This window comes from Xyrauchen texanus, chromosome 44 (assembly GCF_025860055.1).
Source record: "Xyrauchen texanus isolate HMW12.3.18 chromosome 44, RBS_HiC_50CHRs, whole genome shotgun sequence".
Classification (NCBI taxonomy): domain Eukaryota; kingdom Metazoa; phylum Chordata; class Actinopteri; order Cypriniformes; family Catostomidae; genus Xyrauchen; species Xyrauchen texanus.
This window is the reverse complement of record NC_068319.1, coordinates 21549704-21568930: the sequence shown is the minus strand read 5'-3', so window position 1 is coordinate 21568930 and position 19227 is coordinate 21549704. Positions and strand designations below refer to the sequence as shown.

At 37.3% G+C, this 19227-nt stretch overlaps 1 protein-coding gene across 2 annotated transcripts in view; it reads left to right on the top strand.

Moving 5' to 3' along the window:
* Positions 1-19227, top strand: part of ppp2r2ab (protein phosphatase 2, regulatory subunit B, alpha b) — a 33518-nt gene that overhangs the window by 11135 nt on the left and 3156 nt on the right. For both annotated transcript variants that reach the window (XM_052117260.1, XM_052117259.1), the window contains exons 4-10: positions 803-900; positions 997-1162; positions 3692-3804; positions 5329-5506; positions 5688-5852; positions 6063-6232; positions 16342-16433. In XM_052117260.1, coding sequence (XP_051973220.1) covers positions 803-900; positions 997-1162; positions 3692-3804; positions 5329-5506; positions 5688-5852; positions 6063-6232; positions 16342-16433 — 982 coding nt within the window. The remainder of the gene's footprint in view (positions 1-802; positions 901-996; positions 1163-3691; positions 3805-5328; positions 5507-5687; positions 5853-6062; positions 6233-16341; positions 16434-19227) is intronic.

Here is a 19227-nt window from a genome sequence, read left to right as displayed (position 1 = left end):
ATTTAGCAGCTGTTTGGTTGACTGATTAGACATTTTTTTTTTTTTACAAAGGATTTTGTGATATCCCGATGGGAAAAATGTATTTAAAAAAAACTACTTCAGAACTTAACTTAAAGTGGGCGGGAAATGTTGCACTCTGTTGTATTAAAGTGGACATGAGCAGAACCAGCTCATGAGTATAAGGAAAAATAGCTGCCCGGGGGCATTGTGGTTGCTGAGTGAACTGTTTTGCTTTAAAACTTTTGAGTATATTTAAAGGCTCTTGTGCTTGTTTCATATTAGATGGCCTCTTTTTTTCAAAGCCTTTTGGCCTGAAGCAGTGGCTTTCTTTCAGGTTTGCACACGGATACAAGCACAGAACCTCTGGCCCCTGCTTTGGCCCCTCGGGTGGGGTCAGGCTAACACAAAGGGCCCTTGCTTTTTTCTTTTCTCCTGCGTTCTTCTGGTTAACAAAGAGTTACATTTGTATGAGTCAGTCTGCTGCTTGCTGTGCATCCAGCAGCTGCTCTATGACTGAGGCAGGAAACATAAATTGTATTTATATTTAAATAATATCTTGTTTGAGTCAGTCAAGGCAAGAGTGACTGTCTGACTTCCTGATGCTAAATATGTTTAAAGCAACCCTTAGATAAAATTATGACATCATTTGGTGTTTCTGTCATTATTTACTCACACTCTTTGACTTTCTTCCAGGCAATACAAAAGAAATGTTTGGCATAATGTATCTGTATCTTTCAGGAGTACAGTGGTGGAGGAGATTTGACAAATGTTGTGTGCATGTATGTTTCTTCCCATCCAACAGCTGATATCATCTCTACTGTGGAGTTCAACCACTCAGGGGAGCTGCTAGCCACAGGGGACAAAGGCGGTCGGGTTGTCATCTTTCAGCAAGAGACCGAGGTACATGATCTTACAATCCCGTAGTAACACCCAAAATTATATATGCGTTTATTCCCTTATGTCTTTCTCATTCAAACTTTTATTTTCTTCTTCCAGAACAAGAGTCAGCCACAGTGCCGTAGTGAATACAATGTTTACAGCACATTTCAGAGCCACGAGCCTGAGTTTGACTACCTGAAGAGCTTGGAAATTGAAGAGAAGATTAACAAGATTCGCTGGCTACGACAAAAGAATGCTGCACAATTTTTGTTGTCCACAAATGGTTAGTACAGTATTGGGACATTATGTTGCACATTCTTGCAGTCAGTTTAAGCACACAGACATAAATATATATATATATATTTATATATATATATATATATATATATATATATATATATATATATATATTCACGTAATACTGCATTCACTGCATTAACATTAAAACACATTACATTTCCCAGCCCTAAAATATATCTAATCTATATATATATATATATATATATATATATATATATATATATATATATATATATATATTCACGAATACTGCATTCACTGCATTAACATTAAAACACATTACATTTCCCAGCCCTAAAATATATCTAATCTATATATATATATAGATTAGATATATTTTAGGGCTGGGAAATGTAATGTGTTTTAATGTTAATGCAGTGAATGCAGTATTCGTTTTTTCCCACTTCCTAAACTTCTAATGTTTTATCCCGCTTTCTGTGGCTAAAATTGGCATACATTTTTGTGGAACAGTGCACGTTTCATTATGTGCAACACATGTCCTGGTCTTAATAAACACTGGAGCGGTTTTACTGTACAGAGAATGTAGACCTTAACCGCAAATGTTGAGCCAGGTGTGGGAAAGATACAGGCAACTTGCCTTATCTCTTCACTTCACCTGAAAACTCACTGTCATCTGAACCAGTGTCGAAAGCGAAACCCAGCGTGTGCGCGATAGAGACTGAACTGCAAACAGAGAAAATTATATTTTTGAGATTATAAACTTCAGCAAATTAAACTTTTCAGAATTCAGTTTGTTTTATATGTACTGTTCATGTGTAGTGTCTAATAATGCATTGGCAATGGACACTTAAATTTATCTTGCCAATAAAGCTTGAGATGAACTGAATCTGCCCATTTGATCCTATTAATAAAAATATTTTGGCCAACTTTTAAATGTTATGGCATTGTGGGGATGGAGGCGTGGTCGTGTGCCAATTTTAATATGATTAAAACAAATGTATGTTTCTGATGAATATTATCCTTCCATGAACTCATTAAGTGGAAAACATGATTTTTTTTAAACTTGCTGAAACTCAGTTTGATAAGCAGTGTTACATGCTCTAAGGTCTAGTTGAATGTGTGCCCCAGCTTGGTTGTACAATGACAATAACATACTATTCTTCAAATCTGCCTGATATTTGCAGTCGAGTAAACGGTAGCCTTTATTTAAATAGCTGGAGACAAAATAAGTGGAACACAAACACACACACACAAACTTTTATATTTGTTACTACTGTAACCAGGATTTGTTTTCTCCAATGGTAATTCACGCCCTATATATAACTGGTTTCTGCCTGTATCTGTGTGTTGTTGCATGAATTTGGTTGTAATTATATTAAGGATTGTCAGTCTCAGCTGTCTGTGTGTTTAAAGGAATTCTTGAAACCTTCATTTGTATAGATTGGACAATGTATGAAATCACAGAGGAAACACTTTTTTTTTTTATCATTGCATTTTTGTCAATTAACATTTAGATATAATATTTAAAGATTTGAGGTGTTTGAAAAAGATTAAGGTACCTTGAAAATGCTTGAATTTCACTCTTAAAAAGCTGTATGAACCCTGTATATAATATATTTATAATTTAAATATCTCTTTATAATTATTTAATCATTATATATTGAATAAATGTTATTTGAAGGCAAATATTTACACTTAGCAAATATTTAAATATGCAATTCATTCATTTAAATAATTAGCATGTCATGTAATTATTTCGATTGAATTTTTTATCTATTGACAGCCCATATATATATATATATATATATATATATATATATATATACTGTATATAGATAGATATAGATATATACTGCTTATATATCAAATCTATATATATAAATCTAAGTTTCAAATCTAAAACTTGAGTCTGGTCTTGAAACATATATTCATTGTTTAGTAAAAGCTTAGTGGATTACTTGACATTTTTAGTGGGTATTTCAAGTATAAAATGTATGCCAGGAGTTAAGCGGTTGGTAAACCCTGTACTATACAGTCCATACAATACAGTACTTGGTACAAAATATATTTGCAACTAGACATGCATTTGATCATTTATTTCTGTGGGATTGGTTTAAGCCCTGCAAGTTCTCCAAATCCATTTTTCCCTGATACACGGATACAGTATCGCTGCTGTCTAAAAATAAGATCTCTCGGATGTGTTACACAACTAGTGTGTTTTTATATAGAGACTCTTGAATGGACTGAACTCTGGTCTTCTATTCACCCACATAACTGGAAAAAGATGTTTGTGATGGACTACAGATTAGGCATGGGAAAAATGTGCTGATGTTTTTCAAATTTGGTTAATTGTCAGCTTGATTCGTTATGCAAGTCAAGCTAACACTTATTACACGTGTAAATACTTTAGCTTTTTATGCAAGATGACATTTGCAAGAAAGAGGAGAATATTTCTTCATTGTATCTGTTTTGCCAGTGAAATGTATTTTGTTTTAATTGTGGGGCTGATCATGAATTTGAAAGTAAAGCCATTTCTTAATTGTGTTTGTAGATAAAACAATAAAGTTGTGGAAGATCAGTGAACGTGACAAGAGACCAGAGGGATACAATCTTAAAGAGGAGGACGGACGCTACAGAGATGCTGCTACCATCACAACTCTACGGGTGAGTAAATTCATGCATGCTTGTCCACACTTTGCACTCAAGTACAAGTACATGTAAAGAACATCACACATCGGCACCAAAATAAAAAACTATGTTGTGTCATTTGCTGGTATTCAGGGTTGATTTGCTGGCATTTCAACTATGGGTCCTGTACACACAACCTCTAACCTGTTGATACGCAATCAACCGCACGCGGTAGTGACATCACTCTGCTCACATTTAATACATAATTTACCATCTATAAAAGTAATTAATGTTAACAAATTCTACATCTTTTCAAAGGTCTAAGGGTTCAATATTAATATCCGATCTCTGTTTCACGATAGCAATACTCCAGAAACAGCAATTTAGTTATTTGTGCCAGGAGTACAAATGAAAACATGCAATATCAAAACGGAACTTCATACCTTTGTTATGAAAATGCGATCACCAGATGAATCCAGTTCGCCACACTTGGGTCAATTGTCCATGACAAGCGTTCATTGAAAAACATCCAGTAGCACTTTTTGTCCATAAAAGTGATAAATCTGAGAAATATTTATATATTCTACATTGTTTACATGAGATCTCGCCTGAAAGAATTTCCCTTCATCATCGTTCTTCAACAAACTATGCAATCTGAGCAGCATTCATGTTGTAAAACTGTATAATATCTTATATATTAGAGTCTTATAAACAAAATCAGCATGTCTCCAAAGTCTATTTTTAAAAATGTGGCGTAGTTTTGTTCATAATAGCCAAGCAGTGCAGTCAGATTTTGTGTTGTCTTGAAAGGCGGAGCCTTAAATTTACTCCCTATACCACCAGTGATTTTACTGAGAATAAAGCTTGCAGGAACCTCATTCTTTGTTAGATCTTCAAATTTGAAACACATACTTGTGGCTTTGAGAGAATTTTTCTGGGTTGTCTTGGTTCTTTTATTATTGTTTTTTAGATTATAAAAACATGTTCAGTACCAAATATTTCCATTACTATAAACTTCAGCTTCTCTAACTTTAAAAAATAACAACATGTATTAATTCTGAAACTTGGGAAATAAAGCCCAACGTGTCTTCTTTCAAAAGATATTACAACTGTGTCCTAAGTGTTCAGTAAATACAACCATTTAAGTTCAGGTATGTCATTTTCATGGTTTGTGCTCAGACAGGGGGTGCGTATCAACAGGTTAAACATAAAATGCTGTTACATTTACATTAAAGCCTATATGTGTGGTCAGAAGAGTACACTTTGAAAGGCTTAGTACTTGACCATGTGCTAGGAGTGGCACATGGAAAAAGAAAGTATACCTTAGCCTTTTGGTTTATGACTTCCTTGAGTATATAGAATGTGAACTGATATCTGTATGCACTTTATATATGCAGACTGCTCTATTATTAATCAAATCTCATTGATTTGCCTTATAAGCTGTCATTAACTTCCTATAATGGCCATTAAAACACAATGTATTAAATATTCTGCAAAAAAAAAATAATATTTTATTCTCGTGGCCAAGAACTTTAGAAGTTTAACTCTGTTCTTGTTCAGGTGCCAGTATTCAGGCCAATGGATCTCATGGTGGAGGCCAGTCCAAGGAGGGTCTTTGCCAACGCCCACACATACCACATCAACTCCATCTCGGTCAACAGCGACAATGAGACCTATCTGTCCGCAGACGACCTGCGCATCAATCTGTGGCACCTAGAGATCACAGATCGCAGCTTCAGTATCCAATAAAAGTTGGCAGGAAAGGCAATACATGTGTTTAAACTAATGCTGGCAGATATAAAATTGTTTGTTTTTAGATGATATTCAGTTTTCACAACAGAAATTGTCTGAGAGTATTGTGTGGAGGCTATTGAGGTTTCTTGTGTCAAGTGTGTTAAGTAGCTTTAACTTTGTGCCAGACATTGTGGACATAAAGCCAGTCAATATGGAGGAGCTGACTGAGGTGATCACAGCTGCAGAGTTCCATCCTCACCAATGCAACACATTTGTCTACAGCAGCAGTAAGGGCACCATTCGCCTGTGTGACATGCGTGCGTCAGCACTTTGTGACAAGCATTCTAAATGTGAGTATTCGTTCAGAAATTTCATTTGTAGATCAATCCTGTAAAACATAAACTTTTTCCCTTTGAGTTGAATTTGTATTGTTCCTTAAAGGTAAAATTAATCAGTAAGATGTGGTCACTGCATGATGTCATGCCATGGTAGTAAAATTCTGTTTTTTTTTTCCACATATGTTCCACAAAATGATTTTCTCCTCCTTTTAACTTGACTAGTGTTTGAGGAGCCAGAAGACCCCAGCAACCGCTCTTTCTTCTCTGAAATCATCTCGTCCATCTCGGATGTAAAGTTCAGTCACAACGGCCGCTACATGATGACCCGAGACTACCTGTCTGTCAAAATCTGGGACATCAACATGGAGAATCGACCTGTTGAGACATACCAAGTGAGAGTCCCAAATGGATAAAGTTGTTCTTAAATGTTCTTTTTTTTTTTTTCTGATTAATTGCAGTTTTCATTTGAACAAACCAACTGATCCAAATCTGTTAATTTGGGCCTTTGCATGAAACATGAGCTAACAAAACACAAACAATTTTAATCTTTCATGTCTTTATTTAATGGGATGTGTTAAATATTCACAGTGCTGTGGAAAAAGTAAGTGAACCCTTGGATTTGATAACTGGTCGATCCTCCTTAGGCAGCAATAACCTCAACCAAGTGTTTCTGGTAGCTGCGGATTAGACCTTCACAGCGTTCAGAAGGAATTTTAATAATTCTTCCTTGCAGAACTGCTTCAGCTCAGCCACATTCTTAGGATGTCTGGTGAGAATGGCTCTCTTAAGGTCATTCCACAGCATCTCTATTGGTCTGGGCTCTGACTAGGCAAAATCATGAGGCTCCGTCCACCGTACCGGGGGTCTGCCTCTCGGCTGCATGAAGATATTTGCTTTCACTAGCAAATATCACTATCAAATTTTCGCTATCACTAGCTTTAAATATGCAACTTAACTGGCTAACAAATACATAAACGTGACCGGCTGGATATAAACAAAAAAAGAAAAGTATGGTATTAGGTATTAACAATCGTGACATTTAAACGTTTGGTTAGGACTATTTTGATCACATTGTTCTAACCTCTTGAGGTTAGCTTTAATGTTAGCATCCTCCCAGCCTTGTCGGCAAACATACGCTCTTCTCTACTAATGCAGCATCTAGTCAACAAATGAATTACCTTATAATGATATGACAAAGTGCTGTTTACATACCTTTTCATTGTTGATATTTTAAATCCACATCTGAAGTGTTCTGCTTCATGCAGGGTGTAGTCTCACGTGTCAATCAATACAAGCACCACAAGGCATCAGTGAAGTGATGGTTCTTATTTCGCTTCTAGAGTCTGCTCTCATACTATATAACGACAGTGGACCCTTCCCAGCTGCTCCAGCACCAGACACAACAGGGAAAATCTATCGGTGTGGATTTTTGCTGATAACCGATAGGTCCACAAATATGTTATCGGTGCCAATTAATCGGCAAAACCGATATATCGATAAAAATGCTCATTCGAACACGAAAATGAGCATTCGAGTATTGGATGTGTGCCAAGCACTGACGATGACTTATATTCTTGGACTAAAACAGACGCAGTGCAACGAGTAACAGAGCACGGGTGTCTCACAACACGTTTTAAATGCTGAATTTCATATTAAATTGACAAAGTGTCTGAAGAAAATACATGGTACCTTCATGAGATACTGAAAGAAAACGTGAGATACAACACAACGGTCCAAGTCATCCATTTAGCACATGCTTGCATAGAAAAAAGACGTGTTTGGAGTGAATGGCCCCCCTGAGATGGAGGTCTTTGGCAGTTGTGTCTTCACTTTGTCTTACTCTCTCATCAGCATCTCACTGCATTAGCATTAGTTACGTACATTCAACTGAGAGAAATAATACCGCAGGTATTATAAGGCTGGAGTCTGTGGTAGTTGGCTACTATGGCAATGGAATAAGTACAGCATGCAACAACAAGTTAACATAGAACCATCTTTTGAAGTGTTGCTTTTACGTTTGATTTAAGAAAATTAACTGGATAAATCTTTTGACTATAATTTTACACACATAAAAAATTGCTATAAAAGTCTTGTAGATTTTTACCACTACCTGGAATAAAGTCTTTAAAATTCTAATAAAAATTTAATATTGGAAATATTTCAGTGTTTCTCTGCCCTGTTGACAGTACTAGTGTTAAGTTGGTATTTGGCAAACTTCAGACGCAGCAATGTTTTTGTTGGAAAGCAGCGGCTTCATTCGTGGTGTCCTGCCATGTACACAATGTCTGTTTAATCCAAGTTTTCCATATATTAGACTCATGAACTGAGATGTTAAACAGTTCCAATGATTCCTTCAAGTCTTTAGCTGTCACTAGGGTTCTTTTTTTTTTTATCTCATTGAGCATTCTGTGGTGTGCCCTTTGAATCATTTTGGCTGGACAGCCACTTCAAGGGAGAGTAGCCAAAATACTAAATCATCTCCATTATAGACAGTTTTTTTTTTAAGTCAAAGTAGCTCTAACTCGCTTTCATTAAATGGATGAACTCCTGACTCTAATAGGCTTTTTGTCTTTTTTTTTTATGTCATTAGCCTAGGGGTTCACATACTTTTCCCCAGGTTTCCCGCAGATCCTTAGTCTTAAAATGTCTTAAATTCAATTTCACAAATTTAAAGGTATAGTCCACCCAAAAATTTAAATTTGCTGATAATTTACTCGACCTCAGGCCATCCGAGATGTATCTTGTATCAGAGTTTGTTTCTTCATCAAAACAGAATTTAAGATTTTTAAGATTTCATTACAGGCCTCCTCATTTAAACAATGCAAGTGAATGTACTTAATTTTTTTTGATGGTCCAGAATGCATATTTAGGGTGCATCAAAATACACGACTCCAGTCGACAAATAAGTTCTTCTGAACCCAAACGATTGAATATTCGATTTTATAATTGTTCTCTTCCATACATCTCTGTGATATCTCTGATGTAAGCTTGTTGGTAAGGTCACGTTTGGAGGAGGAGGCATGAAGCGCATCATTGTTTACAAGAGAAACTTGCACAGACCAGAGACAAACCAAAACAATTTCAAACACTATGTCGGAGGATTTGAGAAGAGGAGATGGAGTTTTTCACCCAACCCTACCTATTTGAGCCAAATGCACAGATGAGAAACTGAGGGAAATGGAGTAGGCTGCAACAGTGCAATCACAAGTCTCTGGGACATTGTGGTGCACATGTAGTCAATACCAACAGAGGCAGAGAGCCTGTGCTGCCATGATTGGACCATAGCAATCCCACCGTTGGAAACAATTAGCAAAGCAGACGGTGAGAACACTCCTAGTCCTAGCTGCATTAATTAACATAATGTTTTTCACAATTAATGAGCCCCAGCATTTTAGAGGTGTTTTTCTGTTTGCCACGAATAAACTGGTAGTGCTGTCCGAGGCCAGAATGACCCAATGGCACCCTATCAGTGGAGTAAGTTTCATGTTTTGTTTGTTACTATAGCTACTATATAGATATATATATATATATATATATACACACTCACCTAAAGGATTATTAGGAACACCATACTAATACTGTGTTTGACCCCCTTTCGCCTTCAGAACTGCCTTAATTCTACGTGGCATTAATTCAACAAGGTGCTGAAAGCATTCTTTAGAAATGTTGGCCCATATTGATAGGATAGCATCTTGCAGTTGATGGAGATTTGTGGGATGCACATCCAGGGCACGAAGCTCCCGTTCCACCACATCCCAAAGATGCTCTATTGGGTTGAGATCTGGTGACTGTGGGGGCCATTTTTGTACACTGAACTCACTGTCATGTTCAAGAAACCAATTTGAAATGATTCGAGCTTTGTGACATGGTGCATTATCCTGCTGGAAGTAGCCATCAGAGGATGGGTACATGGTGGCCATAAAGGGATGGACATGGTCAGAAACAATGCTCAGGTAGGCCGTGGCATTTAAACGATGCCCAATTGGCACTAAGGGGCCTAAAGTGTGCCAAGAAAACATCCCCCACACCATTACACCACCACCACCAGCCTGCACAGTGGTAACAATGCATGATGGATCCATGTTCTCATTCGGTTTACGCCAAATTCTGACTCTACCATCTGAATGTCTCAACAGAAATCGAGACTCATCAGACCAGGCAACATTTTTCCAGTCTTCAACTGTCCAAGTTTGGTGAGCTCTTGCAAATTGTAGCCTCTTTTTCCTATTTGTAGTGGAGATGAGTGGTACCGGTGGGGTCTTCTGCTGTTGTAGCCCATCCGCCTCAAGGTTGTGCGTGTTGTGGCTTCACAAATGCTTTGCTGCATACCTCGGTTGTAGCGAGTGGTTATTTCAGGCAAAGTTGCTCTTCTATCAGCTTGAATCAGTCGGCCCATTGTCCTCTGACCTCTAGCATCAACAAGGCATTTTCACCCACAGGACTGCCGCATACTGGATGTTTTTCCTTTTCACACCATTCTTTGTAAACCCTAGAAATGGTTGTGCGTGAAAATCCCAGTAACTGAGCAGATTGTGAAATACTCAGACCGGCCCGTCTGGCACCAACAACCATGCCACGCTCAAAATTGCTTAAATCACCTTTCTTTCCCATTCTGACATTCAGTTTGGAGTTCAGGAGATTGTCTTGACCAGGACCACACCCCTAAATGCATTGAAGCAACTGCCATGTGATTGGTTGATTAGATAATTGCATTAATGAGAAATTGAACAGGTGTTCCTAATAATCCTTTAGGTGAGTGTTTATATAGGCTATCTGACAAAGTTTTCACACATACCTGAGTTCGCTGGAAAAACAGCATGGGCACAGCCGATGAATTCTGATATCAACCCTTTGTTTCTTTCGATGGTCTGAAATCCTCAGGGGTAAAATGTTCACTGCACACCCTCCACTATTGAGAGAATGTAGGGGTGTACTGATATCCATGTTCAGCGTGATAAGCCAGAGCTTCAATCCCTCATGATCATGTATATGGATACGTGACACCTAACAAACATTTTGAACAATACACCTATACAAATACAAATCTACAACAAAGACCATTAAATTTTGTACAGCGCTCCTCTTGTAAACAATGATGCGCTTCCTGCTTCCACCTCCACGAGTGACCTTACCAACCAGCTTACATCATCACTCTCACAAGTGCACATCACAGATGTACGGATGTAGTTAAAAAGTATAAGTATTGTTTTGTTTCTAAAAATGATCAATCGTTTGTGTTCAGAATAACTTTATTTGTCGACTGGAGTCGTGTGGATTATTTTGATGCACCCTAAATATGCATTTTGGACCGTCAATAAAATGAGTACATTCACTTGCATTGTTTAGATGAGGCCTGTAATGAAATCCTAAAAATCTTAAATTCTGTTTTGATGAAGAAATATACTCTTGGATGGCCTGAGGGTGAGAAAAGGAATAGTTCACCCAAAAATGATAATTGCTGATAATTTAAAGTCATAAAATGTCTAAAATATCTTAAATGATACAACAAAAGTCTTAAATTTGGAGGCGGAAAGACAGGAATCCTGATATGACCTAATGTGACACTTCAAAAGAATACAATTTCATTAAATGCATCCTTTAAATGTGAAAACGTAACTTGTATTTTTTCCAATTATACAGGGGCTTGTGAGTGTTTCCAGCTATTGCAGAGCAGTTCGCAATCATTAGGACATATCGGAAATTTATGACAAGCGATAACTAATGATCATCTGTTGATGATAATGTTGATGAGATGACAATGTTTACTTATAATTGTTTATATTGTTTTATACCACGGGTCTGTTGAATGCTCAATTCTGATTGGTTGACGGACGTTCTAAGGTGTGCAATTATATGCAGGGCTATGAAGTAGTTCCAGGTCTTGACCGCATAATAGGTCCAAATCACTTCGCCAAATTATTTCAAAGAGCCCTACATGCTACCACAGCAAAATAACCATATAAACAAATACATTGATTAAAGTAAATTGGTTAAGAACTTGAAATTTGTATGTTTCAATGTATTTCGCCCTAATCAGCCTCACACCCACACATTGAGACTCGTTTCTCAACCAACAAATAGAGCCGCACCCCCGTGACTTGATTAATACAACAGTTTCTATTATCCGAAATAACTTTTTAATATGTGAAACTTTTTGTTTCAATATATTTCACACTAATCAGCCTCACATAGCTTTGCCCCTCCCCCTCTCTTTTGCTCAAATGCCGAAAATAAGCGCATCCATTGCTAGTTCTAAAGTGCTCTTTTCCAACTAGCAGCGAAGGCTTGAGCTTTATCGAAGCTGGATACACATGATCAATACAGCAGTTTCTATATTATCTGAAATATCTGTGGGAAACACCTAGGGCTGCCCCCTGATAGTTGACCAAACATTACTTGATGAGAAGAGTCTTGGTTGACCATGTTTTGATTGGCTGGTTGGTCGCAGACAAAAAACAAACCACAGGAAACCAATGAACATCGGTATTACCACTGGTTGGACACTAGGTGGTACTATGGGGTAATTTTAGTTAAGCAGGTTTAGGGTTAAGCCTACACAATAAAGCAAAACACCTTGATTTCAAACTTTGAACTTTATTTTAACAAAAAATTCTAATGAAACTGGAAAACAATTAAGTGCAATTAAAATGTGTTACACTTTTTGAAAGATAGCTTTTCAACAGTTGTCAACATCTCTCTGGCAAAGAACCTACCTCTGCATTCTCTACCAGACGGGTATTTCTTTGTCTGGCAAAATACATCATGTTTTTTCCCTCCTTCACTACATGTGTGTATATGTATGTATATATATATGTGTGTGTATATATATATATATATATATATATATATATATATATATATATATATATATATATATATATATATATATATATACACTCACCTAAAGGATTATTAGGAACACCTGTTAAATTTCTCATTGATGCAATTATCTAATCAACCAATCACATGGCAGTTGCTTCACTGCATTTAGGGGTGTGGTCCTGGTCAAGACAATCTCCTGAACTCCAAACTGAATGTCAGAATGGGAAAGAAAGGTGATTTAAGCCATTTTGAGCGTGGAATGGTTGTTGGTGCCAGACAGGCCGGTCTGAGTATTTCACAATCTGCTCAGTTACTGGGATTTTCATGCACAACCATTTCTAGGGTTTACAAAGAATGGTGTGAAAAGGGAAAAACATCCAGTATGCGGCAGTCCTGTGGGCGAAAATGCCTTGTTGATGCTAGAAGTCAGAGGAGAATGGGCCGACTGATTCAAGCTGATAGAAGAGCAACTTTGCCTGAAATAACCACTCGTTACAACCGAGGTATGCAGCAAAGCATTTGTGAAGCCACAACACTCACAACCTTGAGGCTGATGGGCTACAACAGCAGAAGACCCCACCGGGTACCACTCATCTCCACTACAAATAGGAAAAAGAGGCTACAATTTGCAAGAGCTCACCAAAATTGGACAGTTGAAGACTGGAAAAATGTTGCCTGGTCTGATGTGTCTCGATTTCTGTTGAGACATTCAGATGGTAGAGTCAGAATTTGGCATAAACAGAATGAGAACATGGATCCATCATGCCTTGTTACCACTGTGCAGGCTGGTGGTGGTGGTGGTGTAATGGTGTGGGGGATGTTTTCTTGGAGCACTTTAGGCCCCTTAGTGCCAATTGGGCATCGTTTAAATGCCACGGCCTACCTGAGCATTGTTTCTGACCATGTCCATCCCTTTATGGCCACCATGTACCCATCCTCTAATGGCTACTTTCAGCAGGATAATGCACCATGTCACAAAGCTCGAATCATTTCAAATTGGTTTTGTGAACATGACAATGAGTTCACTGTACTAAAATGGCCCCCACAGTCACCAGATCTCAACCCAATAGAGCATCTTTGGGATGTGGTGGAACGGGAGCTTCGTGCCCTGGATGTGCATCCCACAAATCTCCATCAACTGCAAGATGCTATCCTATCAATATGGGCCAACATTTCTAAAGAATGCTTTCAGCACCTTGTTGAATCAATACCACGTAGAATTAAGGCAGTTCTGAAGGCGAAAGGGGGTCAAATACAGTATTAGTATGGTGTTCCTAATAATCCTTTAGGTGAGTGTGTATATCTCCAATGACATCGGCAACCCCCGGGCTGAGGGATCTGTGAATATTCTTGCTTTAGTGATTTTGCATTGAAAACGTACTTATTTAAAAACTAAAAACTTAAATCAATTTTATTTCTAAATTCAAATTGCGCTAAATTGTTTCAACCTACACTGTGAATGTTTCAATTATGTATTCAATATGCACAAGAACAATACAGTAATTTGTGTGTTATTAGTTAAAACAGATTGTTTTTGTTAATTATTGTAACTTGGATGAAGACCAAACAGATTTTAAGAAAAATGTATACTTAAATGCAGGTAATTCCAATGGGTTCACATACTTTTTCTTGCTGCTGTAGATATTTTAATGGTAAAAAAAGTAATGGTGGGGCATTAACTGTTGCCCTTTATTGATTCACAGATTCCATTTAAAAGAGGGAACATTCCAGTATGTTCAAGTAAATATTTAAAATTTTGTCATAACATACATTATGGCACTCCCCACTAGGTTTGCAGCGGTATACCGGTTTCACGGTATACCACGGTTTGAAAATTGATTGTTACCATACCATGGACATTTGCTTTTCTACGGTATTGAGAAAAAAATGCTACCGGACGGAGAATCTTACATGCGCGTGCGCATCTTTCCTCCTTGTCTGCCTAACTCGTCAACTTGCGCCACACACACAAATGCAGCGTAGAAAATGTCAGAGAGAATCGAGGCGAGGGGGTCTACGTGTGTGTGTGTTGTGTGAGTTAAAGCAGTGTTTCTCAACTGGTCTATTCGGACTGAGTCACGGACAGCAGGGAAAGAACAATGCCATGGTTCTCCCATTGAAGATATTTCGGGGGCCACCCAAGTGATCTACTATTTAGGACTGCCGAGGCAGATTTAATGATAATCTAGCAAACGGCTAAAGCAGACATGGGCAACATATGGCCCGCTGTCCGGATCAGGCCCTCCACATGGTTTAATGTGGCCCGCGGCTCATTTATCATAAAAGCGGTTTTTATTTTTTTTTATTGGACATTTCAGTTAACTTGTATTGGGACCTAACACGTCTCCACAAGCGTTTAACATGACCAGGGTTGCCAGATAAGAGACGAAACACCCCCAGATTGAGATTTATACTTGCGCAAATTGGAAATATTCTGCCTAATTTTATACTTATTTTGTGCAATCTGGCAACCGTGCACGTCTCGCTTTCCCCTTTGAACAAACTGAGCGATCTGTAGTGCAATATTCTGCTCAAGGAAAAGTGTTATACAGCTACTCTGTGTCCATTCTTGAGGCTGCTTGTGATGTTTGGTGCTACTAATTTTGCAGGTAAACCTTCTTGGTGATTAAAATAAATATAAAAGTAGATCTCGGCATCATTGACATGCAAGCCAGAGACAAATATGTATATGTATATGTATTTTTGATTTGTTCAGTTGAGAAAAGTCTCTTAGCGCCTTTGTTAATCTAACTCTTGCAATAATCATTTATCATAGTCATGCAGCCTGTGTTATTCAGTTGTGTGCTGAAAGTGAAACGTTGACATCAACAACAAATAATGTCACTTGATGTATGTCCTTGTACTGGAAAACCATGAATATGACTATGCAACATAAAAGGAAATGCAACCCAGGATACATTAAATACAGGTTATGTTTTTACTATGGTGGGTTGCCACTTGATGTCCAATGTAAATCTGTCCTGAAGCAAAAGCAGTTGAGAAGCACTGAGATAAAGTTACAGACAGGAGCAGTATATGTTCATTATTAATAATCATAGGACATTACTTTAAAAGCTCACACAGCTGATGTTATTTTTCATTTAGTAGTTCATTTAACATGTAAAATAACATGCTTTAGTTATATTAAACATTATATCATTTTTATCATGTTTATAATTTGATTTATTATTATAATTCTGTTAGCTTTCTTATTTTTTCTATTTATTTTATTTTCAAAAGGGAGACTTTTTTTTACACATTCTTCAATAAAATAAATGGTTTCAAGTTTCAATTATAATAAAGTGTTTGCTCAAAAATAAATAAGTAAATAACCCTTCTGTTTGCACTAATAATAGTAATTGTGTAATACCGTACACCGTGATATTTTCTGAGACTGTTATCATACCATGAAAATCTAATACCATTGCAACCCTAATCCCCACATTATTTAGCAACATAGTGTTGAGATTAGACATCAAAGTCAGGAGTTTGCACCATCCGCATAGACCTGGGAGTGTGCAGTGTGTCAGATATTTGACATTCATGGCTTATATGAGGTAATTATTGGCAGCATTACCAGACTTGACCCTCAGGTTATTTTATTGCCTCTGACCCTGCAGTGAATGTTGTGAATGCTGGAGATCAGAGGTCATGACCTGTTGTCCTTTTGCTTCCGCAGGTTCACGAGTACCTCAGGAGTAAGTTGTGCTCGCTGTATGAGAACGACTGCATCTTTGACAAGTTTGAATGCTGCTGGAACGGAAATGACAGGTCAGAATCTCCACAAGCCCTCATGAGATAATTTCAGTAATGGAAGAGTGCCCTAAATGTAAACACTTTGAAGATCTGTTAACTAAATTTCTTGTAAAATTCTGTCAGTAATATATAGTTCTACAACTGTGTTGGGTAGTATATAAACGTAGCAATCCTACTAACTTTAATTCATTTTTCTGCAGGGTGACAGTAGCTCTACTGTTTTCAAAACAGTGGAGCTATTGTAGCTTTTTCAGTATTGAGCTACTTTTTCCAAAGTGTGGGTTTTTGTTTTTTTGTTTTTCCCTTCCGCTGCACATACAGCTTTACAGATGAGCTAGATGGGGTAATCAGTCATGCTGTCCTTGGGACGTCCGATTTATTTTAGAGAATCAGTTTGTTTGGTATGTACATTCATACATTTTTAATTGATTAGCAGCCCTAATTATTACATTAATTAAATACACTTTTGGGATTGAACATGCTAACGCTCCAATCAAAAACATTTAGACCAGCCACTGAACATGACTCCCTGTGTGGCACTCCCTCAGCAGGGGCTCTTATCTTGAGGAAACCCTCTTATCACTCTTAGACAGACAAAGTGGCAGTAGTCAAGTCAGTGGAAGATTGGGTATGCTTTCGGGTTGCCACAGTGTTACCAGTTTTACTCTGTACATTTGATATTTTATACCAGGTAAAAGGGGAAACATTATGAATGGAACTTCCAATATCAATACAATAGCCTAATGAATAGAATAGCCTTAAATAAAGAATAGTTGCCTAATGAAGTGAGAGAGTGAAGAGTTTGCGACCCATTATAAATTAACCTAAACACATTGAAAGCCTGATGTTCTTTATCAACATATCAAATTACATAGACAGCAAAGTACACGCACTGACAGATGATGTTAAATTGCAGGTAGCTAATATAATGTGCATGGTTTGTAAGACATATCGGATTCAGAATGACACAAGAAATACTGTTAGACATTAGAGATGGGCACGAGAGCTCAAGTACTCGGACGTGGCAGCAATGAACGATCATGAAAAAGATGATCAATAGTGATCACGCATTATGTGACTTTTCACTTATTTTGAAATCCAGTGACAATTACCAGACAACAAAACACACGCACGTGTCAAAGAGGGAGCTTATTTTTAATTTTGAGATTGATTACGTTGTGATTTTGAGGGGTACATTGATTGTCAGAGATGTCTCATAGCAATCAAACTGATATAGCTATCGTTACGATAATCAAAAGTGTGTAATTAACCGTGATTTGAACATCTGTCTCTGCAAAACATTTGCTAAACACGTTGTATTATCATTTAATGTAAGAACTTTGACTCGTTAATGGATATTATTTAATATAAATGAATGTTTGTCACTGACTGTAAACCTCCCAGTCCTGCGTGACGTAACACACCTGCATCTCGATTAAATACATTTCCGCAAGTTTCCAAGATAGATGTCCGATATAGTGTCATTCCGTTGCACGTTCCCCAGTTGAAAGCTGGAAAGGTTGAAAGGAGTTGAATGGAACGCTTCATTAATCACAGCAACAACAAAACAGAGCATCGCAGCTTTCCTCACGAGCGAACATTTTGGGGGGACACGCACACACATGTAAAGGAGTCTCACTCTTTCTTTGTTTCAGTATTCTGAAATATTATTGCTAGAATTGTATCGTCTTGTGAGGATGCTGCAAATGACCTCAGACCATCTCAGCTCAGGAAGTGCTTTGAGTTCAGTTCGCTTTATTTCCACAGAGCAGTTTGTTGTGAGCTCAACTCTGCAGTGTCACTTTATATATAGCCTATACATCTGTGATTAAATCATAAAATAATACAAAAACACATGCACCTCGAACCATGATTTATATTTCAGTGATTATCATTATAATTATGTTTACATTTATAAAAAAAAAATATAATCTTTATTTGTATTAGTAATTTTCCACCTCAGTCTTGCGTGACGGTAAATGGAAAGGTTGGAAATATGTTTTGGGGTTTTTAAGCCACTTTTATTTACTTGTTATTTTAATTGCTTTTTCGTTTAATTTGAAGTGCGTTTTTAATTCAGAAATGTCTTTGGTTTCGTCGAAGCTTTTTCTAAATGCTTATTTGTCATTGAGTGGACCCTTTTTTTTCCAAAGCACTTTAAGGCCGCTGCACACCAAATGTGAATTTATGGTGAGATTTCTCACTGTGATCAACATTTTAAATCGAAACGGTATATTCCTAACAAGCCATTCTCACCTGGAGCGAACATTCCCACTGAATCGCGTGACAAAAAAGCAAAGCTTTAACGGTGATTGTTATTTATTTTTGTTCGCCAGGCGAAGAAATGCCCTGACCATAAAATATAAGATTTAGATCACTTGTCAGGAGCCGTTGCAGTTACCAGAACTACTCAACTGATGGCGCTAAAGCACAGAAAGCAGTTTTGGCCACCGACATTAAACGTTAATGGGGAAGATATCCTTAACCGGTTATGAGGATGTGCGTTTAATTTTTTAACATTTAATTTATTCATCCGGGAGATGCTTTTATCCAAAGCGACTTCCAAAAGAGGAATAATGCATCAGAAGCGATTCATCTTAAGGAGACATCATTTGTATCAAATGCCTTAAAAACTGATAAAATACAAAAATATCATAAGATCTCTTAACATGTAAATAAAATTGCTGCATCACTGCCTTGCATATCCTTGTGATCTGATCTTATATGGATTGTCTTCATCATTTATTCCATATTGCTGCATAGTTTGGCCTTTGCATTTAATTCTCTTATATCTAATTTAATATACATT